Genomic DNA, 27822 nt, shown 5'->3' on the forward strand with positions numbered 1-27822 from the left:
ACGGGCTCCAGCCAAGAGCCAAGGCTCCGCTGCTCTTTCAGACAAATGGCAAAAAGGATCCTCCCTGCCCCTCCAAGCCTCCGGCTCCTCTTTGATCTCGGAGATCAAACATGAGCCAGCCCGACTGAGCCAGCCTGACTCCAGCTGCTGGGAGCCGAGGCAGAAACAGGCACGTGCGGGACTCCCGTTTGAGGGGTGGCTGTGTGAGAGCGGTGCCCAGCCCAGGCCTCGTCTCCCTCTCTTCTCATTCGTAGCCCTGGCAGCGTGCAGGGAGCGTGCGTGCGGCTGGCAGAGTGCCACAGACCTGCTGCTCCGTGTCCTTGCTCTCTTCTGTCCCAGCCGGCCTGAGGAAAGAAACTGCAGAGAGTCCCGGGCAGGCTCTAGCCAGCGCTAACAGCTGGAAAAGCAGCCAGGCCAAGACCTTGAGACCTTCAGAGAACTTCCTGCAGTTCATCCCTTGGCTTTCCTTTGCTTGGCCAGACGTCCTTTTCCTCCAGTGTCTCCTAGCACGGTCGCTTCACTTTCCCCACCAACCCCTCTCACCCCGGCGAGAACACGGACTCGCCATTGCACTTGCTGTCCGGGCACTCTGCTCCCTCTCCCCTGCCATGTCTGGCTGCTCAGATTGGGAGCTTTAGGGCAGAAACGCACAGTTTTGTGTTTCTGCAGCGGACGTAGAGGACCCTGTGGGGTTGGCCATTAGGGCTGGTATAACATACATCGTCGGTAACTGCTCCCTGCTGGGGGACATGCTCAAATGGTGGAGGCTTCACAGAGGCACGGGGGAAGGAAGGAGGCAGCAGATGGAGATGGGACTGGGAGGGAGGGAGGCAAGCACCAGAAGCACTGGGAATCTGGCGGTCCTTTGCCTCCGGAGAGCTGCATCTAACACTGCAAAGTCTGTGCTGATCGGTATGTATTTCTTAGTTTGCTGCACACTTCTGTAACTGCTAAGAGGGAGCTTGTTTTTTATCGAGACTAGAATTCAGATAGGCTCTCTGTATCAGCTCAAACATTGCACCAGTGGGAAAACAGCTAAAAAAAGAAAGAAGGGAAGAAAATATGCATTTGCAATCAGAGTTGGTGTGCTTGTGGCTGTAAAAATGGGTGCTTTTCTCTTCCTTCCCCATTGCTTCAGGCTTAGGATTAAAATGTGGGTTACCACTCGCTCTGTTAAGATAGGAGTCAAACCTCAGATAACTGCTGTTGCTGTGGTAGAGAAATCGTCTTGCTGGGTACCCAATGCTGGGTGTTGTACGTGGGAGGAAGGACTGACAGTGCATATTGCGACTCGCTTGGATGTGGAAGCGTTAAATTTTCACACCCTGATCCTCAGGAGCATGGGGACACTGAATGACACGGCAGTGTTTTGGCACCTGAAAGAAGCAGGGGAAGGAAAGAGGGCATCCGTTGGGCTGACTGCACCTTTTGACCGGGTTTTCTCTGGATGGGGGTTTTTCCTACAGCCTCTAAAACATGAATGCATTTGGTGCAAGGTCATTTACAGAAGAAATCCCTTCTGCGGTGCTCTTCTCTCTTCAACCTTGAGGTTACTGACATCTCTTGGGTCAACCAGAGACAGGGGAAGAACAAATGTAAACAACGGGTAGCACAGCTGCTCGGGTCGAGACGGACTGCAGCTTGCATGATACCAACAGGTTCGCTTTGCCCTGCCTGGTTGAATAGAGGAAATAATAACAGGAAATAATAGGAAAATAATAATTCTGGCATGCTAGTCCTGCTGGCAAATGGCCTGCCAAACCCAGTGTGCACCGAAAATTCTTCCCATGCCATGCTGCGAGGGCTGACCTAGGGCTGCTGTAACGGGCAGGCTGTGACCTGCCTCACCAGGGGACGATCCTGCAACAAGCTCTTGGCTCTTGCTCCAAGGGTGTCTGGGCGATGTTTGGCACAGTGAGCAGCTTCTTAGGTGTTGTATAACGTTACAGGGCAGGCACCACATGCAGTAACGCTGCTGATGTCAGCTGAGTTACCCTGGGGATACACTTGTCCTGAGGTTTTTTGGAGGTATGAGGTGGGGCCGGTTTATTACTCAACTTTGCGCCACACCGTGGCATGCGTCCTGTTTTCTGCCGCTGCGCTTTGGTTGTTGTTGTAGCTGCTTTGACCCACAGCAACAGTTTGAACCTGCCTGTACAGAGCTCACAGGAACAGCAAAGTGCTGACATTGCAGCTCAGAAACCTTCTCCCTCCCCTTGCTCAGCCTGGTGACTCCTCGGTGCGTTGGTCCCACCAAAAGCCATGATGCTACTTCACTTCTGTCTGCAGCTGCTCCCAAACCCATGGGTGACCCTTCTTTTTCTTCTTTTGTAGGGGAAACAATAATAGTGACCAAAGGCAGAGAGACTGACGATGAATTATCTGAGATGGGCTGTCAGCTATCTGAGTTATCTGATGGGCTGTGAGTTATCTAAGATGGGCTCAGGCCTTGGGATTGCAGCACATTTGGCCACTGGAGCTGATAACTTGAAAACAAGTTTTAGGGCACGGTACTTATGTCTTGACACGTCTGGGAGCAGGGTACTAGGCGGAGAAGTGGCACAGAGAGGGCTTTTTGTTGGAGTAACCCAACAGCTTCCCTGTGCCTGTCCCTCTGTGGAGCAGAGCGGAGAGGAGCTGGTTTTGCCAGCACGTTCAGTGTTGAGTGCAGGTAGTGCTGGGGCTCCCAGTCCTCGTGCTGGGAGTTGCATCAGCTGTCTGGGGTGCCCCGCACAGCAGAGGAGACAGCCTCTCAGGAGGAAGGGTAGGGAACAAGAACAGATACAGGATTTACGATGGGGTTGGTTGGTTTGTTCTCCCACAGCCTGCTGCAGAGTGGTGCTCGCAAAGCAAACCAAACAAGCTCTTTGGTTTTCCTCTCTGCAGAAGCTGCGCTGCTGGGTCCAGCCACAGGCATTGGGGGCTGCTAGCAAGAAAGTGGCCGGGGCAGCGAGCTCCTCGGTGCCTCCTTCCTGTGCGTGTCCCAGGCTGTGACCTCCCCAACCTGCAGGGAGAGGGGAGGAAGGTGGGAAATGAGGCGATGGGAACGAACTTCCTGCACTGGAGCTGAGCGTTGGGGCTGGTTCTTATCACAACAAAACAGCCCTGATGGGGGCAGCCGGAGAGGAGCCGATCCCGCTTTTCCTGCCCTGCTCACCCCGCAGCCTGCCCCGGTGCAGGGGCCTCACCGAGCGTGGCTTGAGCCGGACCTGTCCCCCTGCCAGCTGTGCCTGCAGACACCTGAGCATCCAGCCCATGGGCTGGCAGCGCTGAGGGAAACACCGTCCAAGCCACATGAGAGGAGAGAGGCAAGTTAGCACCTGGCTGCCTTTCCCATGGAGCAGGCCCCAGGGTTGCACGCATTGGGCTGGGAAAGCCGAGCCATGGCCTGGGCGCAGGGCAGCACGTCAGGCTGCATACGCTGAGGTGATCGGCTGCGCCTCCGGCCTGGGCTTGGGCACCATCCACCAGGCACCGGCTAGGCTTTGGCAGAGCCAGCAGCGGGTGAGAGGCTCTGCTGTGCTCCGTAGTTTTGGAGATGCCCCTGCTCTGAGCCTGGCTCGTGGTGGTTTCATGGGCAGGAACCCACCCTCCTCCAAAGACCAGAGGCCAAGGAGCAGATCTCGCAGCAGATCCCATATAGGGCCGCCCCAGGGCACAGCTTCCCAGCCCGAGGTGTCCTCCAGGAACAGCATCAGAGGAGGACTCCAGCATGACGTTTAAAATGACGAAGTCTGGTTTTACAACGAGCTTCCCCCTGGAGAGGCCGTCCCGCTCCAACATCCCGCTGTGCGCTAGCAGTGGCTGGGGCAGCAGGCCGAGCTCCCAGCGGGACCTGCCGGGCTTCACCTGCCCGCGTCCTCCCTTCCCAGAAGGCCGGGACAGGGACCTCTCAAGCACCTCACGGCGCGGGAGGGCCGCCAGGGAAGTGAGCAGGCATGTCCGCTGCCTGGCCACGAAAAGCTCCGTCCCCAGAGCAGAGATTTGTGGCTGATTTTCCTACAAAGCTTATCTGAAAGTCCGTGTCAAAAGGTACTTGTTGCAGGGAATAGTGTTTTGGTCTCCTTCGTGCACGTATAGGTGTACTGTAAATGTGTACAGGCTTGCTACCGCAGCCGTACTTCACCACCCTTATGTCTGACTTTCTAGTTAGAAATGAGTCACAGAGCGAGAATTTCACAGGTGATCTGCACATCAGTCTGGCCAAAAAAAAAAAAAAACCACCTCAGAAACGAGACATACAAACTCGTGATTTTTGAGGGTTGCACTCGGTGACTCTTGCAGAGCCCTGGTACCCTTTCGCAAAGCCGTGCCGGCTGCACAGCTCGTCGCAGGCTGGGCAAACAGCTCCACGCAGGGCTGCGATGGCCCGGCTCTGGGGGCTCTGCAGGCAGCTGCTGCCACGGTGTGGGGAGATGGTGCCTTACAGCACTGCTGCAGCAGGAGGCACACGCTGAGCTGGAAATCATGCCTTTGGGCTGTGCAGATGCTGGGCACGGTGGCGTTGTGCCCAGCCTCACCCCCTCGCCATGCTCGTCTGGGGGAGCTGGCTTGTTCTCAGCTCCCTGTCTCAGGGAGCAGGAATTCCTCTAGGCAGCAGTGGGAAAGCCGTGGCATGTTGCTGTGAACAGATATAAAATAGCCTTTCCACCTGGCTTCCTATTAGGTGTTACAGCCCTATCTTTTTCCATTTGTCTTATTTTGTTTTATTTTTATTTTTTGTATTTCCTAACTTTGCATCTCAGAGTTGATGAGGCAGCAGGAAAGGAGCAGGCTTGCAGTCTTGGACGTTAACGCTAATGACTCCAGAACCACACCTGGGTCAGACACTTGTAAGCATGTGGAAGAGATTGAAGGTTATCTAATTGTCTCTTTAGTAGTCAGTGCTGGACCGAATCAGCCTCCCCAAGGCCTGGGAAGCTGTGCTGAACACCAGGCTCTCCTTGCTCCAGGTCCACTAAGCTAGAGACCTGACTTGGAAGAGGAAGCCTTTCTCGTCCCCAGCACTGGCTGTGCTGTGGCACTCAGCTGAGTTTCAGGGTGGAAGGTGTCACTGGCTCACTTGTGGTTTTGGCTGTGAAAACAGAGCGACAGCTCTTCCTACATCCAGATTTCATGCGCGATCCTGTTAGGGGAGTTGTCAGCACCTAATCTGGATGTTTGCTGTCATCCAGATAGTACTGCCAGTGCATTGCCTGTGCAGCCTGACACAGTATTATTAATCCGGGTTTTGGCCTGCTTGTTTGACCCAGGAAGGATGTAACCCCCGCCACATCTGCTGGGGCTCTCTTGTGCTGCTGCTCATTCACACCAATGCTCCTTAGCAAATCTCAGAGAAGGCATTTCTCTCCAGAGCTTCCCAGGCACAGCTCTTCCCTAGGAGGCAGGGACTGCACCCACTTCTCCTGTATGATTACCATCCATCCACCCACCCACCCTCAGCACCGTGGTGTTTGCAGACCCCATAAAGTCCCTACAGAAATCGGGCAGCCAGCAGCTGATCAGTTCCTAGCCAGGCTGAGCTGTTCCCTGCCAGACCTTGCTCCTTGCCTTGGAGTAAGATGAACAGCTGTCCAAGTCGCTCTCTTTAACCCAGAGTGGGGAATAGATTGGAACTGCCAAGCCCTTGAAAAATGATGGAACAAGGACAAATTTCCAATCAAAGCCCTCCAAATGCTGCTCTGAAGGAAAATTGCTCTTTGTCTGCGGGTGAAATGAAAGGCTCGGTGCAAGAGCGGAAGAGTTACAGAATAAAGATTTAAGCACTGAAGAAAATGAAAGAATGGGAGCTCCCAGGGGAAGGGGAGTGGGGCCTGGGACCTCTTTAACCTGATTGAATCAAGAGACTTTGGAGGTTCTGCAATTGCATGAGGCCATCTGACCAGCCCAGAGCTGGGCAATTCACAAGCCACAGAGGTTGAACTGCTGGTAAAAAAGCTGTAAGAGGAAAATACATTTGCAGTTAGGAACTGAAAACCTGAAGAACAGCTCATGCGGTTTTAGAGCCACATCCAGCTGCTGTTGGGAGCTTGGGGTCTGTGCCCTTCCTGCAGCCTCCCACCGCTCAGCAGCTCCAGAGCAGATCCCACTGATGCCCCTCGGGCAGCAGCTGCATGTGCCCCTCGTGGCTCCTCGTAGGGCAGGAGCTGGGGCCGTGTGTCCTGGGCAAGGTGCCTCCTTCCCATGCCTGCACCTCGGGACCTGGGAGGGGAAAGATGCTGGGAACAGCCTCCGGCGATGGAAGCGCTGACCCAGCCTGAGGTGCTGTGGGCTGACCGGGCTCTGGTTTGAGCCAGCTGCCTTTGGTCTCCTGGGCCTGGAAAGAGAAATTTCTTTGAAGCTTCTGAGGAGAGGCACCAGTCTCAGTCCAGTTACTTGAATCCATCACATCTGTGTCCACTGGTTTGTTCCCAGAAGTGCTGAGCATTCCCAGCTCCTCCGCCGCTGGTGGCACGGGCTCTCCTTGTTGCAGTGCCAGCTTTGACTGGATGTGCCTGGCCTAATTATTTCTGGGTTTGGCCAAGTGGGCTTTTCCCTCTCTTCTGGGAAACTGTGCTTTTTTTGTGCCAGTGGTATTTACAGAGTGCTGACAAACCCCTTTCCTTTGCAATAACGGCCGTCTGCTTAAGGTGCTGGTCCCTGGAGGTTGGCTTTTTCCTTTCAAGGAGTTTGATCCTTCATCCCCGGGCCAACTTTGCCTCAAGTTACCCTACAAGAAATCCAACCCTCAGTCCTTTCTGAAGAATTCTCTTAGTCTGTTTTTCTGTATAAACATCAGTTTTCTTTATCTGGGGTTCTGTGCTGCTATCTGACCTATTTGCTTGGAAGCCTGTGAGGAGGGCTGGGGTTGGAAAAGGGCTGGGTTTGTGATCCAAGTGTGAGTCTTTCACTGTTAATTGTATTAGCATTAATAATTGTATGCACATTTCTAAACTGTCATGATTGCCACATCCTTTCAAAACACGAGGCGAGACATCAAAAGGGTTATGCCTAGTTAGAGATCAGCAGAGAAGCAAGAAATTAAATTGCCAGATACTTAAAAAGATAAGTGGGCTGCTTTGCCCCCATTATATCAAAAGTGACATAGGGAAAATAAGCCTGGAATTAGACTTTTGGAGCTCATTAGCCTTCAGGATTTAATTAGCAGGAAGCAGGCCATTTAACAGAGGTGCGAGCTGCCCCGTGCCTGCTGTTGCCATCGGTGGGCAGGGGCTCGGTGCGGGCAGCTCAGCGGGAGCCTCGCCGGATGGGGCCACACAGGCACTGGGGTGAGGTGGAGGAAAGGGGTTCAGAGTGACATTACTGTTTTTTCTGAGCTGCTTCGTCTTCGTGCATGGCTAACTCTGTGCTTCAGCTCTCAGCCCAGCTCCCGCGGAGGATGCCTGTGGCTGATGGGCAGCACAGCGAGTCTGGGCCCTCTCCTTCAGACTTTCCACAGTATTACTGGTGATGGGGTAATGCCATCAAGGCTACGCTTTGGAAATGCCTATTTTACAAACATGAAACACATGGACATACGCACATGCTTCTCCATCGCTGGTTCTGCCTGCTGGATATATTCATATAGGTTCGCATTTTCATGCATTGCCACTTTTGCCGTGGCACCATCAAGCATGTTGAGCTGAATACATCACCGGCAGCCCTTTTGGGTGGCTTTGTGCGGTTACAGAGCTCTGCGTGCCCAGGTGCTGGCAAAAGAGGTCAGAGCAAGGGAAATGAAAGTGTTGCGTGTATCAGAATTGCAACCCCTTTTGTTCCTGGAGTGCTTCCCATCCCCACAGCACGGTGAGGAGCCACATCTCAGAGGTGGCAGCAGGGTCATCTCCGTCCCAGCTGGAGGCTGTTTCTTCACAGCTCTGTGCCGTGCCACGTAGACCTCATCTCTCACTTCGGGCTGTCTCCTTTATTCTTTATCCCTGTAAATCCCGGCAGAGCGGGTCTCGCTTCGCAGGCGGTGCCTGCACAGCTGTTGCAGCGCAGCAGAGCACAGGAATTACTCGTGCCTGGCCTCCAGCAGAGCGAGCAGCATCGCCTCCAGCAGCACCCGGACGGCGCTGGGCGCAGGAGATGCAGCCGGCAGAGGGAGCAGACCATCGCAGGCTGCCTGCTCCTCGGGTCTTCTCAGATGCAGCGCCCCGCAACCCGGCCTCTTTCTTCCCTTCTCCCAGCAGCCTGCTAAGTGGGAACAGAGCGACGCGATAACGGATTGTTTATTATGGAAACATGCCACTTTTAGTAGATTTACAAGCAGCTTTGCGGAGCTCCTGATCGCTCGGTATTTTTGTTTGTAGCCCGTTACTCATCCTGATGCGTTGTTGGTGTACGGCTGAGCGCGGCACTAAAAGGCTCTAGCGGGGACGTGATGGGGCCGACGCATCGGAGACAGAAAGCAGCTGCCAGGAGGCATTTCTTCCAGGGGTTTGAGGCGTACCAGCAGGCTGTGTCAGCCGGCAGGTACTGTTCCTCAGTGACTGCCTTTACAGTCAGACTCTTCTGTAGCTCCTTCAAGGCCCCGTGGTGCAGAGGCTGCACAGATGGTTGTGCTGCATTTAGAGCAAAGTGAAATAACACCGGTTCCTTCCATTCTTTGCTGCATCACCCCGAGAAATTACCAGCCTCTTTTGGGAGCTACTAGTCAAAATCCCAGATCTGAACACCTCCAGACTTTCAGCAAAGTTTGAAGCCAGTTCAGGATCTGAATTTCAAGCCTGCTTTTCCTGTGCCAAAATCCCCAGAGCTGAATACCTGGGAACTATGGAGGTGGGGTAACTCACAGACCAAATAACCTCTGAGCTTTTCATTGTCTACCTCTAATGCATCAGCTCTCCCAAAATAATACATCTGGCACGGTTCATACCACAGTCTCTGCTGCAATCACCGCTGAAACCTGGAGAGGTTAGAAATCCATATGTGGATCTGCGTCTGGGTGAATTTGGCAGGCACAAAGCAGTCCCCAAAAAGCATTTTCTTCCTATCAAATCATCTGCCAATTTTAACAGTCTTGATTTATGTTTTTTAAGGTTATCGAGCTCTTTGCTGAAAAAGTTGCAGGCCATCTTCTGTGGCGTTACCATTGAATGGCTTGCAGACCACAGTGTGGCTGGGAGCTTTTATCTTTTACATAGGAGATTCCTCTGCCTGTCTTGTTGGTCTCCTGCACTTCCTTAGCTAAGACAAATGCTTTCAATTACAGAAAAGTAGTTGACATACAAACATCATTCCTGGTCAGGTTTTGTGCACTGTGGTTTTAAGCAGGGGAGGATTCCCCCTCAGTTGCACTTGTACCTGCACCTTTTACCTGCTGCTGCACCCGCCAGTAGGGAAAAAATGTGCTGTGTGTGTTCATAACCCTCCTGGTTTCTCTAACAAAACTTTGCTCTTTGTTCTTTTTCTTCCCTTTTTATTTTATTTATTTGCACCTGATATAGAAAATAGATTAAGCCAGTTGGAAGTACGCGAGGGCTGTTTTGTGCAGGGAAAACCCGAGGTGGTGAACAGGTCTTGGAGCTGTTTGGTTGGAAGAGGAGATCACGGAGTAAGAGACCTGCGAGGAGGTTGTTAGATCACTTAGAGAGACTGGCTGACCAGAGCGTAAGCTGAGCGTAGCAGTCTGGAAAGAAGATCATCTTTCTGAAAGGCAGAAAGAAGAAAAATAATGGCTCCGTATTCATCCCTTGTGTAGTTCTTTTGAAGTCAGTGATTTGCACGAGGATGATTTAACCCCATTAATTTTAATGGGTCACTGCAGTATCCCAAGGGTTTCTTTTTGCTGTGCTCCGTTCTGAGATGGAGACAAAGCAGAGCCTCGGTGTCTGGGCTTGAACCCAAGCTCGGTGTCCCCACAGGTCTGGCTTGAGTCCGTCCGCGTTGTGGCTGACTCCAGTTGGAGTGGGAGAAGGATGCGAGAGGTGATGATGTGTCAGAGCCCCCGTCCTGTGACGGCCAGGTGCCGCCAGGACTTAGTAGCAAGCCATAACCTGCCTGAAAAGCGATCCCTGCTCTGAAAACCAAGGCCAGCAGGGCTACGAGGGCTCACTGGAGTTAACAGCAGCCCTTGTCCTGCTGCGGGTCTGGCGGTCCAAAGTGATTAACACAGGGGGAGATGAAGAGATGTACGGCAGCGTGTGAAGGAAGGGAGCCTTAAATGGAGCAGGAACCAGCACCAGACGAGCCCTGGTGGGACTCAGTGGGCAGAGAGCGAAGGTCAGTGCCCTGGACACACAACAGGGACTCGGGGCTTTTGCCGGGACCAGGAATAAAGAACATTCCCCACACCTATTGATCGAAGCCAGCTGATCATAGCAGGAGCCGGCCGCGCATTGCTGAGAAGTCCGTGTATCACAGCGGGGAAATCTCCATAGATTGCCAGGAGGGGGATGCGTGTTTGTCACCGGTTGTCAAACAGCTGAAAATGTGGGGGCAGGCACAGCTGGGGCGCTCGGGTAGAAGTGGCGGTCACGCCTCACCTCGCGGTTGTGGTAGGAAAGCAGGATTACCGTCACTGAGGGTTTCACGGCTTCCACCTGACTCCCTGTCCTCTCCTTCTGCAGTCGCACCACGTCGCGGTGCGGCATTGACCGGGCAAAGGGAAATGAGCTACGGGGAGCAGATGGGCTGTAATGAAATGAAGCGCGACGTCTTCCTGTAAATGCTCTCAGTAAGACTGAGGGGAGGGGAGCCCTTTGGTGAAGGCTGGGTGTAAAATCAGCCAGAAGCAGCCTGCTGTTGTCAGGGTATCTGCTGCTCTTTAGCATCTTGCAGAAGGAAGGGAAGACTGGCATCGCTGGGTTTCGGGGCACGTACCTCTAGACAGACTTGACACAGTGGGTCCAGGGAGAGGGTGCAGACATGGGTCCCAGGGGAAGGCTGTACCGCATGCTGGCACAGAAGTTGCTCAGTAATGGTGGTTTAGCTTCCTCTGGTACCTCCATTTAGTCTCATCAGTCTTTTCCTAATCGCATATCGTACAGCAAAACTCTGTTAATCACTTCATGGCTAAAGCAGATCAGAAAATCCATCTGGATTGGCAAAGTGATGTGTAAAATGATTTATGAAATAAAGGTGCATCTGGCCTCAAATTGTATCTTCTACAAAAGCAGAGGGGGCTCAGCTCTGGACACAGAACAGTTCTTGCACTCATGTGGGCCTTGGTAAGGCCATGTCTGCCCGTCACTTCAGTGGAGCTGGCACCCAACACCTTACAGTGCACCCTGTACATGTCTCTATCTGTCTTTAGGGGGGAGAAGTGTCAGACATAAAGGGCAAAAGTCTGCTAAAGCCCAAGATAAGGCTGCAATTTGTTCCAGAGGCTGGAACAAGTGCTGCTACTGCTCTGCAATGCCCGGGGGAGAATTTCTACCATGCTCCTGCAATGACAGGTGGAAGAGTCCCAGCAAACCTCGTTTATCTCTCCGGTTATTTTAAGTAACTGTAGCAGGTCCCTCCCCATCACGCAGCGCTGCCTGCGCCGTCCCTGTGCAGGCTCTTCACGGGTAGCACGGGTTGGCAGCGTGAGGGAAGACGGATGCCACTGTTGTCAGAGAAATGAAGCCTTTCCTGGAGCGAATGAGGTGACTGAAAAGTGCAGGTGCTGCTGAAATCCTGCCCGCATGTCCTCGTCTGTAAGCGGGGTCGCCTGCCCTATTGCAGTGGGTTGGTGCAATTCGCTGCTGCGTCTCCGAGCTCCTGAGATGGCATCCTCAGAGCATCCATCTGTCAGTAATCCAGCCGCATTTCCCCAGATTACATAGCTAATAACTTTAAATAACGGGGAACGCTGAAAAAAATGGCAAACTTTACAGAGCGAAGGAGACACCAAATACGCTGAGCAAAGTCTTTGTTACTGCTCACATGCTCCACTCAGCGTTAAATGGGAACAGACCGCAGCAGGTGTGAAGGGATGTGATACAGGCCTGGAAATCCTGGAGCGAGCCGAGGGAAGGCCTCCGAGAAGAAGAGAAAAATGCAACATGATGATGAAACGCAAATATTTTTGCGAGTGTGTTTAAGTGCAGAATCCGGGGCAATCCAGCTGTCCGTGGGCCGCCTTCAGCCAAAAGACAACAGAAGGCAGTGGATGATCTCACCTCGCTCCTCTTAAATTGACAGATCTCCTCCACAGTTGCTTAAGGATCAGTTTCTCTAGAGCTATGCTTCACCAGCTGTTTGGCAAGCCCTGATGCGGGCTGAAGGTTTTCTTCCCTTCCCTTGCTGCTTCCTTGCGAAGCAGGAAGCGCTCGGGTGTTGGGGATGGCCGTGGATGGGAGGTAGGACAGCCCGAACGCATTTCGGAGCATTCAAAGTGTGTCGGCAGAAAAACCTCAGCGTGAGGCCAGCTTTTGGGAGGATAGTGCTGACGCACGGCTTGCGGGGATCAAAGCCCAGGAGAAGCTCAAACAGGGCTGCCTTTGAAACGCTGGATCCTGCCGATATAATGTGGTCGTTTTATCTGACCTGTGAACATCTCTGACAAGGCATCAGGTCATTAGTCTTGCGCTTGTTATTGTAACATTTGCTGGAATGAAGCACTGCCATTTTTAAATCACAGCTATCAAAGCGTATCATAAATTGTAAGCAGTTTCTTTTCCTTTGTTTGAGTATATCCCCACGCCAAGTCATTTGATGCTCGTATCTTCTAAATTGAGCGTGACATTACCAGTGAAAAGCTGCAATTGAGCGTAAAATAATTACTTGAAAAAAAAATCCAGAAAAAAAACCCCATGCCCTAAAAAATGAATTGAAAATGACCCCTATCTCACAAAGTGGTTCTGCTTCGAGCCTGTGATAATAATTGCGTGCTCAGTATCTGAAGTGCTAAAGAGTCTACTTTTCGTAGAGTGGAATTTAAAAGACTGTCACTCAAAGTTTTATATATATATATGTACTGTGCAGTCACTCCCACCCACAACCTGGTTTTCTTATTTCTGAGAGCTGTGACACGTTTTTAAGAGGAGCGGTGTATTTTTAAGCTCCCGCTGTGGCATGCGATGAAGGTCGCCCAGCTGAACTGGGATCTCTGAGAGACCGAGAAACGAAACCTCGGTCTCCGCTCTTCCTCTGCGACTTCGGGCCAGGTAGTCATTGCTCAGCTGGCCTTTGTGAAATGCCGTGGCAGCTCATCCCTGCTCTTCTGGTGCCTGAGGAGTGAGATTCACCCAAATTTCTGGGTGCTCAGCTTTGAAGGTAACGTGGCCATGGCCATATGGCCCTGGCTGCAGTGAGATGCTCAGAAGTCTTTACAGTGGGGTCTGTTCCCAGTGCTTCCCAGCCTGAACTGCGGTTTTGCTGCTGAGATGTTCCTGACTATAAGCGTTGAGCAAAACTATACCTGGAGACATATTTTCAGCTTTCTTACCACTTCTTCTGTCAGTTTTCAAGTTTTCCCAGATTTTCTCCAGGGATGGCCTTGAGCCACAGCCCCAGGGCCTGCGCATGGGGTCCCCTGTGTGCAGGCATCCTCTTGTGTGCCCCGGGATTTTAGCTGCTTGCTTGGCTTCCTCAATGTGCTTTGAAACCCCTCCAAAGCAGAGGCAGGTGACAGAGGGGTCAGGGACAAAGTAATGTTTGCAGTTTGAACGGTTTCTGCACTGGTTAGAGTGGTTCTGGAACCTGCTTGGCATGAGTTGGCCTTCAGATGCTGGGGGCAAAGAAGTAGCCAAAACTCACCGACCTCCCTTCTCCATCACCGTCCCAGGTTTGTTTTGGTACACGCAGGGCTCTGCACTAATATTTTCACAGCTTTGTTGTAAAGGTGTTTCTTGGATAAAACCGGAGCATTTTCCCTTTCCTTCACGTTTACTGAGCGAAGGGTCTTGGCATCATTATCATTACAAAGAAATGAAGCAACTTATTCCCTACCACAAAACCTCGCATTCTGCAGTGTAAAACAAAGACGCATAAATAACCAGCGTAGGGGACGTGCCTGACCTCTAATATATGTGGAGTTCACTGTTCCAGACCCTTGGTTTTTATTCTGGACAGTGATTTAGAAGGAAAAGCTTTTATCTAATCATGAGCTAGGCCTCAGCACAGCTCCCCAGGCGCTGCTAATGGATGGGATGCACAGCGGAGCTTGAAGGATTTTATCCTAGCTGCATAAAATGGAGAGCTGAGTTTCTGGTGTTGCACGCGGTATTGCTAGTTAGATAAGGATAGCTTTTTGTGCAGGGCCTGTGATGGTTGTGCAGCGATGGGAGCAGTTTCCAGTTTGGTAGATCCCCGTGTCTTGCTTTAAGCATATTTATTGCTCATGCTCTGGCACCGCTGCAAGGTGCTGGGTGTCTGCACCGCATGCTGGTCACAGAGCTGGGGGCACCGGGCTGGGATATGGGGCCACAGAGGGCCAGGAGAGAGCAGCTGTAGAGGTCTCTCCAGGCCTTTCCTCATCTCTGCAGGGGGATTTGTTCAGCAGAGACGTGCACCAAAGGGGCCCTGGGAGCTCCCTTCAAACCTCTGCAGTGCAGGGCAAGCAGGGTTTGGCCGTTTGCTCAGGTACCAGTGCTGGGAGCCGAGGACGGGCTGATAGCTGCTGCCGGAGAGCCAGCGGATGCAACGCAGAGAGGCCCCGTTCCAGGAATTAGCTTCGGTCCCAGAGGATGACTGGGGAAGAAATCATTAATAAGTAGGTTATTGGCAGCAGGACACAATTTCCCTTTCTGATTCATAATCCCTGCTGCTGCCTCTCATGGCTGATATGCCCACATTCTAGTTTTTGACCTCGCAGCGTTTTACAGCAATGAGAGGTTATTCAAAATAGTATGAATAGTCTGAATTCAGATTCAGTACTGGGAGCTAAGAGCAGCACAGGTCTTTGCATTTCACATTTACAGTTGTGTTTATGCATTGTGGTTGCAGCCTAGTGTGATATGCAGAGTGCCTGTGCTGGCTTTGATCTTTCTTGGCTGGACACTGTGACAGAGACCTCAGCTCGGGATACACGGACCTCCAGGGACCACGGGGCTGCTCTCGTTCCCCATCCCAGCCTGTAGGTGCTGCTCCACGTGGAGGAGCTCACAGCAAGGCATGGCAAGGCATGCCACTGATAGGAAAGGCAATGTTCCTCCTGAGCATGAGTTCTTATTATCCAGCTCCTCACATTTTAAGTAACAAAGGGAGAAAACAGTGCATGCAAACGGACTGCAGGACATGAGCTTTGCAGAACCTGGTCAATATTCTGAGCTTGTGAGCTCCTGAGCAAGGCGGAGCAGCAGCCTAAAAGAAGGGGGTGTAATTCCTGAGAAGGGATGACATTTTCCCTCCACCCACATCTGCTAAGACATAGACACAGTGTGAACAGTTACAGCAGTAATAAGCTGCCAGTGGCTATTTACCCTAAAAAGCATAGAGATCCTTCATGTTGCAGGCCAGCAGGACCTGTGAATCAGTGTGCTTTTTGAAGGAGCAAGTAATTTCTCTTTTAGCCAAATTAAAAGGTCTTCTTCTATAACCAGCAGACTGGATGGAAATAATTAAATTCATTCATTATTTCTCTTCACTTTTATGGACTGAGAACACGGAAAAAGATATTGGAAATACCACACACACCCTCTTTGGAGAAGTATGAGGTGAATTAAAAGTTAATGTCTGGATTGAGAATTGTCAGGAGTTACATAAAAGGAACAAGGAGAAATTCACTGTTTTCTCTGTGAGTGAGTCTGAACAACATCCAATTTTGTACCTAAACTGGGCTGTAAAATTTAAGCTCTATTCAGACTTTGCACTGTTTCATAGTGTGTGATGGTACTTCTGTACTCAACATGCCTTGCTGCTTCTGCATTCAGCGCAATGCACTTTTGAATGTCTATAAAAGGATGTTCTTCTGTTGTTTTTTCCAGAGGTAGTTGATTTTTAATGCCGGTCACCTTAGGGAGTCAGTTGGCATGAGTTGGGGACTTTTTGTGCAAGTAAACAGGCAGGTATTTGAGGTCAATATGATTTTTTGATTTGCGTTTTAATAGCGGTGCTGTTAAGCTTTGTTTCCTTCCCCAGATGAACCAGCACTGACACAAACAATCTCTTACACCATCTTGAAGTAAAGGGCTTTTTTAATGATGATGTCATATCCACAGTACAAAAATTGCATTGCTGTTCAGTGGGGTACTGCTCACGGGGTGCTCACAATGCGCCTCTGTTCAGTGGATCTGATGCTTCCAAGGACGGAGCACTCAGGAAATGCTCTTGCTGCTTCTTTGCAAATGCCACATCATTTAGCACTCTAACCTCTTGGGGAGCAGAGAAGAGTGGGACCTGTTACCAGATTTGGGTATATAAAAGGGGTTATGGTCATAACCTTGAAAACCCTAGTGTTTGAAAGGTTTTGACTTTGGGAAGCTGTCTCTATTTTTCTGGCTTAATTCATGCCTTTGAATGATAATTTAAAAGCCTTTCATGAATTCCAGCAGTTATATTGGACGAGACAAATGCAAGACAGCTTTTTTCTTTGATGGTTTTGTGTTAGAACCCCATTGTGTATGCTTTAAGACTGCCTAATGCTGGTAGGTAATCAGGGAAGACAAGTCTGGTTTTAGTAGTTGCCAACTGAGCAAAATTTACAAGATGCATTTACTAGATATGTTTTGGAGTCTTACAGTTTCTAAAAAAGTTCAGTTCAAAGAACAGTGATTAGAAAAAATTCCTCAAGTTCATGAACTCGCAGATCTTATATGCAGTGATTTATGTCTCTGACAAGTAAATTAAGAAACCCAGTGACGTGAAAGATCTCTCCATGTGCCACTTCGTAGAAACAAGCAGAAAACAATTCCAAGATATATAAATTTGGTGTCTTACAGGGAGCTACATTGCTTTTTAGTACACTGGAAAGATATTTGATGTTGCAAGACAGTTAACTGAGGACATGCTGCCGAGGCAGCTTTGGGAAATGGCTGTGTTTTAATCTCTCTGTTTAACTGAAAGAAGTGTAATGAGGGGAGGAACGACTGCAGTCACCAGATGAAGAAGTTGGAGTTTATACTTTGGGCTTGATCGTGTCTTCCCACGTGTGTAGTAAGTTTTTGCCTCTCCTGGAAAAAAATATTTTACCATTCTTAGGGCCATATGTACAGCAGATGATTTTAAAAAGTCAGGAGAGAGATGTACCTCTAAACAGGGATGTAAAACTAGCTAGGACAATGGGGTACTTAGCAGTGCAAGGTAAGTACAGATGCAACAGCCATCTGCTGTCTATGCACACTACTGTCTTAATCCTTCAGGTCCCACTCCCCTTGGACACATAGCAGGAGCAGCGAGGCTGAGAGGTCCAAGCAGCACGTTACTAAAAAGCCAGATGAGTAAGCAGAAGGGCTAGACACCAGAAGAGCAGTACCAGATAAGAACTCAAAATTGTTTAATATCAAGCGTCTGGCAGGCTCTCCTTTGTACTGGGAGCTTGGAGGTCTCACAGGGTCCGGGCCATGTCTGGAAATGCCTGCAACTCATTTCTTACTTTACTAATTTAGAGCCTTTAACATTTCAAAAATGCCAGTGGCAGCCTGGGAATTCCCTGCGAGAGGCTCCGGCACGTGAGCTGGTGCCAGCCCCGCGCCGGGACGGGCTGCGGGGAATCCCTGGGAGCGGCGCCGAGACACGGGGCCTGCTGTGGGGATGGAGGAGCGGGGTGGCCTGCGGGCTGCTACGGCCTGGGGGCAAAGGAGGGCTTCTGGGGGGGGCTGTGTGACCGGGTATCCTCGTGGCTTGGGCAACCAGAAGGGTATGGGTAGGCAGGAGGCTCTTCTGCTTTGCCTCCTGGGGGCTCCCCAGGGCTTGGTGTCACCAGCCCCTGCAGATTTGTTGTGGGGACGGCGCTCAGGGTCAGGCGCAGCCAACAGGGGGGACAAGGGCAATTGCTTGTGCTGAGGGCTTTCAGGACAGCAGAAGCAGAGAGCAGGAGGCCCAAACCTGGATTGTTTGGGTCTCTGCTCCAAGGTGAGGAGCAAGGAGAAGTGGGAGGAAAAGTATTTGGGTCGTTTTGTTGTCTTTCTGCTACTTGTCTGGCAGAGGGGAGGTAAAGTGGTGATCCAGTGGCAACCTACAGCTTCTTGAAGGGGAATTGCATAGACGTTGGAGTTAAACTCTTGCTAGTAGCGGCAAACATGCAAACAGGAGCAGAGGCCACAAACTGGGGTGGGAGATTCAAAGTGGAAATTGAAGAAACCTCACAGAAAATAGATCCTTATCTCCCTAGTAGTTATGGTCATGTTCTCTCAGGCAAATGGAAATGTAGAAGAGCTCTCTCGTTGTTTGAGATCCTTTACTTCAGGGATTCATCACTTCTGGGGTGTTTCTTTGCTTGCCAACACCATAAGCAAGCAGCAGCAGCAGCAGCAGCAGCGCTACCACTGCCGGCAATACACCTCCTGGCCACAGGCTGTCCCGTCTGCACGCTGCCATGGCTCCTGTCCTGCTGGCATCTGTCCCCTGGTGTGAACCTATGCCTCGGGCTGGCTGGATGCCACCGGCAGGCCAAGTCAGGTCATACAAACTTTGGAGTTCCTGTTGCTCCTCTGCTTACTGTGTGAGCGCGTGTAGTCACCAGTTGTACATCCCTCTCGCCTCTAAACTTGTGATGAGGTGACTCACTGTCATTGAATGCGTGCTCGGTTTTATTAGACAATCGTCTCATTTGCTCTCTGTTAAGGAGCCGCATGTTTCTTTCCTCGAGCATCTTCTGGAAACAATGGGAACAGCTTAAACAGGGGAAGCTCAGCACCACTTAAAAAAAAGAAGTCCTATAGGATGTGTCTGGTCAAGTGCTGGTTGTGGCATATGGGAGAATTGAGAATGATGAAGTATTTACTCAAATTGCTGCTTTCCGCTGCATTGAAGTCAGAGCCGCTGAAGGCACCGCAGCGTTTATGACTGATTTCCTAAGCAGTGTAACAAATTGAGATGAGGGCCCTTTTCTTGTAACTCACATGTGCAGCAGAAAGCACTTAGCTAACATAAATCAGGATTAAATTGCTTTTAAAGGCTCACAAAACATTTCTGAAAGAGACAGGATGAGGAAACCATTTTGCCACTGCAGAGTGTGTCCCCGCGATGAGTCACATTAAGGCTTGATCAAAGAGCCTTGCTGGCTTTTCATTATGGCCTGGTTGGGTACAGGTGAAACTCAGCAGTGGTTTCGACAGAGTAGGCACAGAAATACGCACAGGAGGTAAATTTAAGCAGGAATCTAGACCATCAAAGAATGTGATTAAGGACAATTTAATGTGCTGAGTAATGCAGCATGATTTGGATGTAATTTATCCTAATCCGGTCTGATCTTTTACAGGAGAATATATTACCAGGCCACAGGGAGGTGAGACCAGGGTCCCATCTGGCCTCCTGTCTCCAGCAGTGGCTTATAGCCAATACAAAAACAAAGCAAATACAGAGTGAGCTTCCCGTGTGTATCCTCTCTGCTTCTGGCATTCAGCAGTTATGGGACTTCTTGGGTCAGAGCATCCAGAGCGGGGAGTACAATAGCCACCATTTATCCTTTCTTCCTGAATTTATCTCGTTGCTCTTTGAACCCCTGCCTGGTTTTGGTGATTACAGCACATAACACTAGTGAGCACTGTGATTAAGCTGTGTAGCATGCAGAAGCTCTTCACTTAGCTTTAAACTGGTGGTTTGTTAATTCTGCAGGTTTTTGGTTGTGAGAATTAGAGAATATTTTCTCTCTCTCTGGGTCAATCATGGTTTTGTAGGCTTCTAGTGTTATTCCTGCTCACTTCTGTCTTTTCTAGTCTGGAGGTTCTTCTGTTTATTCTTTCCCTCTAAGGAGGCTAATCCGATTTGAGGGAAGATCATACTTTTTCAAGCAGATCAAGAAGCCCCAGACAGTGCCTTGGGGAAACCCTTTTTTCCCTGTTTCTACTCCTCCATCACCAGCTTTGCTCCCAGTATTCCTCCTGGTGCGGTAATTCAGCGTAAAAGCCTTTTTGGACAAGTTATGTCTGGGCCTCAGCTTGAGGCCTGGAGATCTGTAACTTTACACGTTTTCTTCTCTTCCTTCCCTCTCTCCTCTTCCAAGGACTGTCTTGAACAATAGTTTTGAAGAAGATGCTGTTGGATCCCATACCTGCCCCAGCAGAGGCGGTGGCATCCTGCATCCTGCGGGCAGGCACAGCTCGGTGGGCTGTGGGTGACGTCCCTTTTGGGGAGGTTACCTGCAGAAGGGAGGCTGTCCGTTGCAGGACAGAGTGGCCATGGAGGGAGCGTGTAGCTCCTAGCAAATTTAGCCTGGAACAACAGAAGGAGCTGTGTCCGCAGAGGGGTACAGCACAGGGTCTCCGCCTCTTCTTAAATTCACCCTTAGGACTGCAGTTTAGAAACCTGCATGGATCCTGTGGTTGCCAACCAGAGGTGAGACCCAGCTCTCCTATGGGAACGTGAGGGGCCCACCCTCAAATCAGGAATTGCTCAGAAGAGACGAAATAAAAACTCAAAGCCTGTGCTGCATTCTTAAGCTCTTAGCCAGATCGGTGTGATATATGTGAGAGCTCGTTAGCCTGACTGGTTTGTAAGGTACACAAGAATTTATGGTTCTGATGTTCAGTACTTAATTGGAAACTGTGATTAGATGCATCTTTTAAACATATCCATATATAACGTATGGGCATGTAGATGTGTGGAACGAAATCCCAAAGCGAAGAGCACCACTGGAAGAGCTGCACATGAAAGTCGTTTATTTTTATGACCTCATTTTTATCACTCAGCATTTATGTTGTAAATACTATAACAAAGTGACACAAGCTTGGTCATTGGAAGACAGAGATAAATTTGGCCTCTCCGTAAGGGACGACCAAGGTCAGTTTATAAGAGGTGAAGAGCACCTCCACCCAGGGGTCTTGCTAAGGTAAATACATTTTTCTGTCCTGTGGAGAAATTCGCAATCTGAAGGAATAAACAGGGTAAAGCAAAACCAGATGAAGCTGTGACTGTTAGGCAAGACCTTGTTTTTATACTTCTTTCCAGGAAAAAGCCTGCCGTAAACACTCATGTTGTCTTTTTCAAGGCCACCGAAGCCTTGCAGTGGAGGATCACATGGCGTTAGCTCATTGCCCCAGCGTCCTGCAGCCTCCTGGTCGTGCTGAGCCATCGCTCCCCGGTACTGGCGAGGCTGGGCTTTGCTGTCAGATCACCGGGCTCTCTATCGCACAGCCTGCTTGCTGAACTGCTGAATGTGCAGCTCCAAAGCCCCGTCTTCCTCTAGGAGGATAATTTCATCATAATAAAATGTAATTGTGAAAAATTCAAGAGGCTAATTCTGCATTTCATCAGCCTGAGCCAAATACTGAAGCTGCGCTCTGGAGCCAGATGAACAACTTCACCGCTGAGGAATCTTGGGACAGAAATCTGGGACATTTCCCAATCGTTCAGGGAAGCGGTGGGATGCCTTGAACCCATCTCTTGTCCTTCAATACCCTTTCTAGGCACAAAAGAAAAGCAAGCTGCCCCTTGAACACTGGGTCTGAGGGAGGCTGAGAAGGTCCATGCAGGTGTCATTTGTCTCTGAGCACCTCAAACCTGGTGGCAGAGCTCAACAGCTCGAGCTGTCCCCTATGGGGCTGATTTCCAGTCCCCGCTGAGTGCAGGGCAGAGGACACTGGTTTTACTTGTCCTGCACTTCCCCTTTGTGATACAAATCCATGGGTAGGAGCATTGCTGGAGAGGAAGCAGTGTCCATCTCCTTCCAACTTGGGCTTTTCTGCGCGAACTAAGGTTACCCAGGTAGGGAAGATGTCTTCTGCACATAGGGAAGAGCTTCCAGTGTAGTGCTTGGAGATTCTCGGGGAGAACTTGGGTTGATTTTTACTTCGATGGCTTGAAAGAAGCTGCTGGAAGTCAGCACGAAATGAGGACCTCCAGCTGGGTCTTGGTGAGCCAAACTGGGCCACTGTTGTTCTATGACGCTGAGAAAATCACTGCAGCCTAACCAGAAATATATAACATATAAATATATGCACATTTATATTAATACATATAAATTGTGCTGGTTCTCAGTGCCAGAGCATAGCCACGCTGTGAAAACAACAGAAAGGTGGCAGGAAGGCAAATTTTTCTCTTCTGCAGTGTCTCCTTTCTCTTAAGGAGCTGATTGCACAACATTGCCTTACCCTTCTCAGCAGCGAGCAGAGACTGCTACCAGCCAGCAAGAAATGCCTGTGTTTGAAGTCAGGTCGCCAGTTTTGCTTCTTGCCCCCTCAAGTCCCTTCTGCTCGCGGCAAGGAATTCTGGAGCCTCGGGACTGCCACAATGGGAGCCTTTCTGACACGGCTGAAAAGCTCGACCTCTGCTCAGAAAGGACAGATTCATGTTCGAGAGGGTTCCACAATGCAACGATTTATGTCAGGAAATGAACAGAATATTTTGTAAAAAAAAAAAAAAAAAGCCTCCATCTGTTTATTTGGCTTGGGGAAGAGATCAGCTGTGCTTCTATGATTTCTGAGGATGGAGTGCTGGAGGGGGAAATGTATAGCTGTATGCATCTACATTTCTGAGTTTGCCTTCCTGATGCATAACATATAGAGCTAATTTTACTTAACAGTGTGTCATGTGGGGCTCAGAGCTCAGGGAACAGAGATACCTTAATGCACATGGCTAAACTTTTGCACTTCTAGCATTATGAGTCTGAATTTTAACCCTGCACTCTCCGTCTAGCTCCTGTATGTTTGTAAAGTATTAAAGAGTTCAGTTGCTCCTCCAGCAGGGTGGTAGCTGAGCACCTAATGCTAGTTCTTGGTCGTGTTTGATTTTGTGCTTTGTGAAATCAGTTAAGAGAATCTCAAAAGGCAAGATTATTCTCAAGGCTCAGATTTCTGTATGCGTAAGGAGCAGTAGCAAGGTATTTTTGTATTGGTTTACTTTAAAAACACTGCCCCAGAGTCTGATAGCGATGTTAAGAAAAATAGTTTCTGAGAAAGCCAGCAGTCTTCATTACTGACTGCAAACCATACGGGTGCTGGGAGGGAGAGCGTGGACTTTCTAGTTAAAACATTTCTGTGTTTTTAATCTGCCTGCCAAATCATTGGTGATTAAATGATAATCGGAGCTGTTTGTTTGAAATGTCATACATCTCCACCGCAGCCTCTCCACACCACTAAAGAGTTTTAGGAATTAAGGAGCATGGGAACATAAACGCCTCCAATGTATTTAAACGTGAATTAGCTAAAGCCAACAAATACAGAACAATTTCAATTTATGTATTAAAATACTCTGGAGGATACAGATTAACCTCCATTACTCAGAGTTTGTCACCGTCTCATCTCCTTTGGACAGCTAACACTGGGAAATGGACAGAAAGAAGATTTATTTTTCCTTTAGCTTCTGTCTCGCCTGATGAAATGTCTGCTGTGCAGCTCCCCCGGCCGCGCTCCTCCGTGAGCTCTGCCGGCTCCCCACGCTGTGCAGGCACTGTTTTCTCTCACGGCCAAAACTCATGCTTGTCTGAAATCTCTGTTCAAGGAATTGAAGCCAAGCCTTGCTTTACTGGCACACAGAGGCCCTGGGCTTCGAGGTGATGTGTCTGAGATAGGAGGAATCCCACCGAGTAAGTTTGCTTGGGTCCGCTGCCCCGTGGCGAAGGGGAGAAGCCTTTAAAAGAGCCCTTGCATCCCGCCTGCAGCACAGATGATGTTTCCTGACCGAGCACATCGCCTCCAAGGGGCCGTGCAGGAGCAAAGCCGCAGCCTTGCAGCCCCGCCGTTGTAGCTCTGTTCCTCTGCAGACCTCCCTGGTCCTGCACGAGGCTTCTGCTGACTTGTCAAAGCCCCATGGAGCGTGCAGGAGGAACCCCCCAGACCAAATACAAATCCACAGAATTAGAGAGATGGCTGAAAGATGGACCGAGCCTTACAGACATGCCTGTTCACCTCCAGTCTTCTCCTCTGCTTGGAACACGTCAGTGGGTTTTATAGAGCAAATACTGAGATACTCATTTGTTAAGCAACTTTCCAGTTGTCACCACTTTTTTGTAGGTCTCTCTCTATAGTTAGATAGATTAAAACACAAACATGCTTCAATGTTTATATCATTAACTCTCACTGAATACAGTGGCAAAGTTAGTCCCTAAAGAAAAGATGTGCCATAAAACTCTTCAAAAACATTAATATAACCATCTAAATTAAAGCAGATTCCAAGTGACATATAAGTTCAGTGACGTAATATAAGATTATTTGGTCTTTCACAAAATTCTTGACCAACTAACTGTGTGTAGCTTAATGGGATAACAAGGCAATGATGTCTGAGCTAATACTCACGGTCTTCCTTCCGTGTTCGTTGATAGGAGTCACAGAAGTGACATTATCCTGGTGTCATACTGATGAGAAAGGAGATCCAGCCTCCCTCTCCTTTGCCATTAAACCAAGAAAGGTGTGTTCAGCCTTTGTGATGAACTTGGCACCAGCAATATTTTAATATCATTAGCAGTGAGAACTACTTTCCTTGCCAGTAACAAGGCTCAGTGTCAACTGAGGGTGGTGCCCCATGGGAAGACTTTAGAGGAAAATTGCTATATAATAATTAAAAAAAAATGCTGGAAATATGCTATTTTTTGGGGAAAGACATTTGTTCAAGTATGGAGTGATCCTGGCTGATGGGGAAGGGACCTGCCAGTGCTATTCTTAGTTCCACCCGCTGGTTTCACTGCTTCTCTTGCAGATATAGCTGAAAGCAAAATTAGGATGGTCGTGTCTGTTCTCACATAGAAATGAAAGAAGTCAGAATGGAAATATGTGTGTGTATAGAGATAAAAAGATAAAAAGAGCCAGAGCGTAAGGGAAAGTGAGCTTCCATGTGTAGCTGCAGACATGACTACACCTTTCCTTGGAAGGGTTTTACTTCTGCAAGGGCAGGTTTCTTGGCTGATTGAAGGGCTAGCAGTGTGCCAGGCACAGTCCGTGCTGCAGGAGATCAGAGTTTCTGCTTGGAAGTTGTTACAGTTAAGAGAAACCACTAAAGAATTTCCTCTATTGTGTTGGGCATGATCTGATACTTTGGTTTCACAGCAATGCTCCTCTGAAAGCAGTGAGGCTAAGAGGTATTCACCATCTAGGCCGTCACTTGTGAGAGAGGAAAGACATCAATGAATCACATCCCGAATAACAGGACATAAAAAATAAATACGGGGTCAGTGAGGGCTCCTTGCTGCTGTTAGCACAAACCTTTCTACATTAGGAGAGGAGAACAGTAGGTATACAAGGAGTGCTTTACCCAGCCAGAGAAATTATTTGCTATGCCATCCTTGCTTTCTATTTCAGCAGCGATATTTTTCTCATCTTTGCTGGGAGGAACAAGTTCTGGCTTTCAGAGTTTCATTGGGGAAATGAGGATTTTATTTCTAGGTCCATTTTAGTGCTTTGTCCTGATTTTATGAGGGAAATGTGGGTGTATGAAAAATGTATGAGACAGGGAGACAGGGGGTCCGTGTCCGAACTCCCAAATCAGAACATGATAAAACTAGACCAGGAACAAAGATAAGCGTGAAAAAGTTCTTCATGGAGAAGTATCTCTTGTCCTCCCATGATCTGCATGGAGGAAGAGGAAAACAGTTTCAAAATTCTGTGTTGTTTAATCTCTGCCTTCTTTAAATTGCATGGATGAGTCATTTATGATTCCTTTATAATTAAAAGAAAAAGCCTCATTTAAAAGCTTACTGCAGCCACTCACGCAGGCCCTGAAAAACAGCTCGAGACTGGGGACTGATGCGGAAGGGCAGCGGGACGGAGGTCTGAGTTCCGAGCATTTGGGGGAATCTGCGCTGGTGCAGAGCGAGGGCACAGGCAAGCCGTCTTCTTCCACTGTGCTTTCCAAACCTGAGCACTGACCTTGCCCTGATCTGGTGGGCAAAGACATTCAGCACCATCCTTATCCATTTTTGCTTGCTCGCTAACCACAGCAATCCATCAGTAGCCCCTTTCCAGTTCAAGGCTGTGCTGCTGGGATGCTCCAGGAGCTCGGCTGCAGACAGCCAGGACAGGCGGCTTGGACCGAAGTGATCACCAAGCTCGTGCACAATGGGGATATTAGGTCGAAGCAAATGGTTTGAGGGGGATCCCAGTGGCATTTCACCCCCTCACCATTTAGCACTGTCAAATGTGAGGCAGCTGAGGGCAGGATGAAGCACAGGCTTCTGCGTGCTGGGGGCTCTGGACTGGCAGCAACCGCAGAGCTCCACGCTGGCGTGGGAGCAGAGCTGGGGCTGCTGGTTAGATTTTGGGGGTCGTGCCTTCCCCAGCTCGTTCTGAGGGGTCTCTGTTTTGGGCACCATATAGTAAGCATTATATTTGAATATGATATCACTTCCGTAGAAGAAGCAGCCTATTCATCAGCAGTAGCATCTTCACATCAAATACAACAGCAGGCATGACTGCGGAAACAACCATTTAATTGAAATAGAAATGACGCTGGAAAATTCAGAGAGGGTGCAAAAAATTCCCGGGTAGTTATTACTCACGGGAAGCAAATCCTAGACATGCAAGGCAGGGGATGCGTGCAGAGTTTATTGAGATGTAGCTCTGCCCTTAAGACGCATGTTGTTTCTTCAGATGATCCCCTGAGCTCTCTTGAAATGCAATACATGAATTAAATACACGGTTTGGGGTAGCTGGGGGCTCCTTTTTTCTCCGTCCCCTTGGAGCACACAGCATGCTGCACGGGACAGCCCCACTCCTGGCAGCCCAGGGCATTCAGAGGCTGCTGCCGCCCCTCCGGTGGGATTCCTGCGGCACAGCCTGCCCCTGCTGCGGGCTCCTCGGGCGATCTTCCCACCGTTATCGCTGCCGGGTGTGTGGTGTGTGACCGTGCTGCGGGCACCGTGCCGGACATTGATGCCATCGCTGCCTGCTCTGCCCCTGCCCCGGCTCCCGGCTGCGCAGACCCTTTCAGAGCCGGGGCTGAGAGGCTCCTGAGAGCGCTGGGAGGAATCACAGCCGTAGCAAAGTGTTTCTGTCCTTGCTTCTGCTTTTCCGAATCAGTTCTCACGGCTCTGTTCTGTAATTTCTTCCCACTTCTGTAGCAGCTTTTTGAGCTTTCAGCTGTTCTGTCAAAAGCAAAGGTGCCGACACCCTTGAAATCCCTATAGAAAAGTAAGGGGTCGTTCCCCATCCTGGAAAAAAGAAGGAGGGACAAAGTTTGGGGTGTTTTTTTTTTTCCTCACGGAAGACAAGTGCGTGTCAGAGATAGCTAGGAGGGGTCTGGAGGTTATGCACAAATTAAGCAGCCTCCGAAAGGAGGGGACTGCGAGCAACGCCAGATAAGCCTGTAGCAGCCGCACCCCTGCAGCAAGCAGTTAACGTTCCCTTTCCTCTCCAGGGGAACATCAGGGGTTAATTCAGTAGCCATGCGTTTAATAGCTCGATTTAAAGGGGAAAAAATGACACCCTTCTCCCCTGCCTTGCTGCTCGTGGATGGTTTGCTCTGTCTAGTTGATCACATGCTCCCCGAGCCCCTGGTGCTGCAGAAGCCCCAGCTGCTGCTGCTGATGAGCCGGTGCTGCTCAGGATCAGTCCCAGCCCTTGCCTGTCAATGCCTTGCAGCCCTGACCTCCTCTTTAAAGGAGGGAGTGGGCAGGATGAGCCCTTGAGCATATGGGTGGAAATTTGGGACGCGCCCCTTCTCTTACCACCGTTTCCAGCTCTAACCATGTCTATTTGTTGTTGTCTTTTTTTCAGGGACTATGGATCTTCAAAGAGAAAATCAGGTAAGATACCAAGCTTTCTATGTGCTGCATGATTACAGAGAGGACTTTTTTTTTTTCTTTCCTTTCCCCTTCTCCTTTTTAAACCTTCCCTTTATCTTGTGCTGCATGAAATTGTGTAGCAGTTTAACTTTGGATTGCTGAAG

At 49.7% G+C, this 27822-nt stretch overlaps 1 protein-coding gene across 5 annotated transcripts in view; it reads left to right on the forward strand.

The window, feature by feature from the left end:
* SH3PXD2A (SH3 and PX domains 2A) overlaps window positions 1–27822 on the forward strand; it is a 253306-nt gene that overhangs the window by 126624 nt on the left and 98860 nt on the right. For all 5 annotated transcript variants that reach the window (XM_013174500.3, XM_048060341.2, XM_048060342.2 and 2 more), the window contains one exon: window positions 27651–27679. In XM_013174500.3, the coding sequence (XP_013029954.3) occupies window positions 27651–27679 (29 nt within the window). The remainder of the gene's footprint in view (window positions 1–27650; window positions 27680–27822) is intronic.

Source organism: Anser cygnoides, chromosome 7, assembly GCF_040182565.1.
Source record: "Anser cygnoides isolate HZ-2024a breed goose chromosome 7, Taihu_goose_T2T_genome, whole genome shotgun sequence".
Classification (NCBI taxonomy): domain Eukaryota; kingdom Metazoa; phylum Chordata; class Aves; order Anseriformes; family Anatidae; genus Anser; species Anser cygnoides.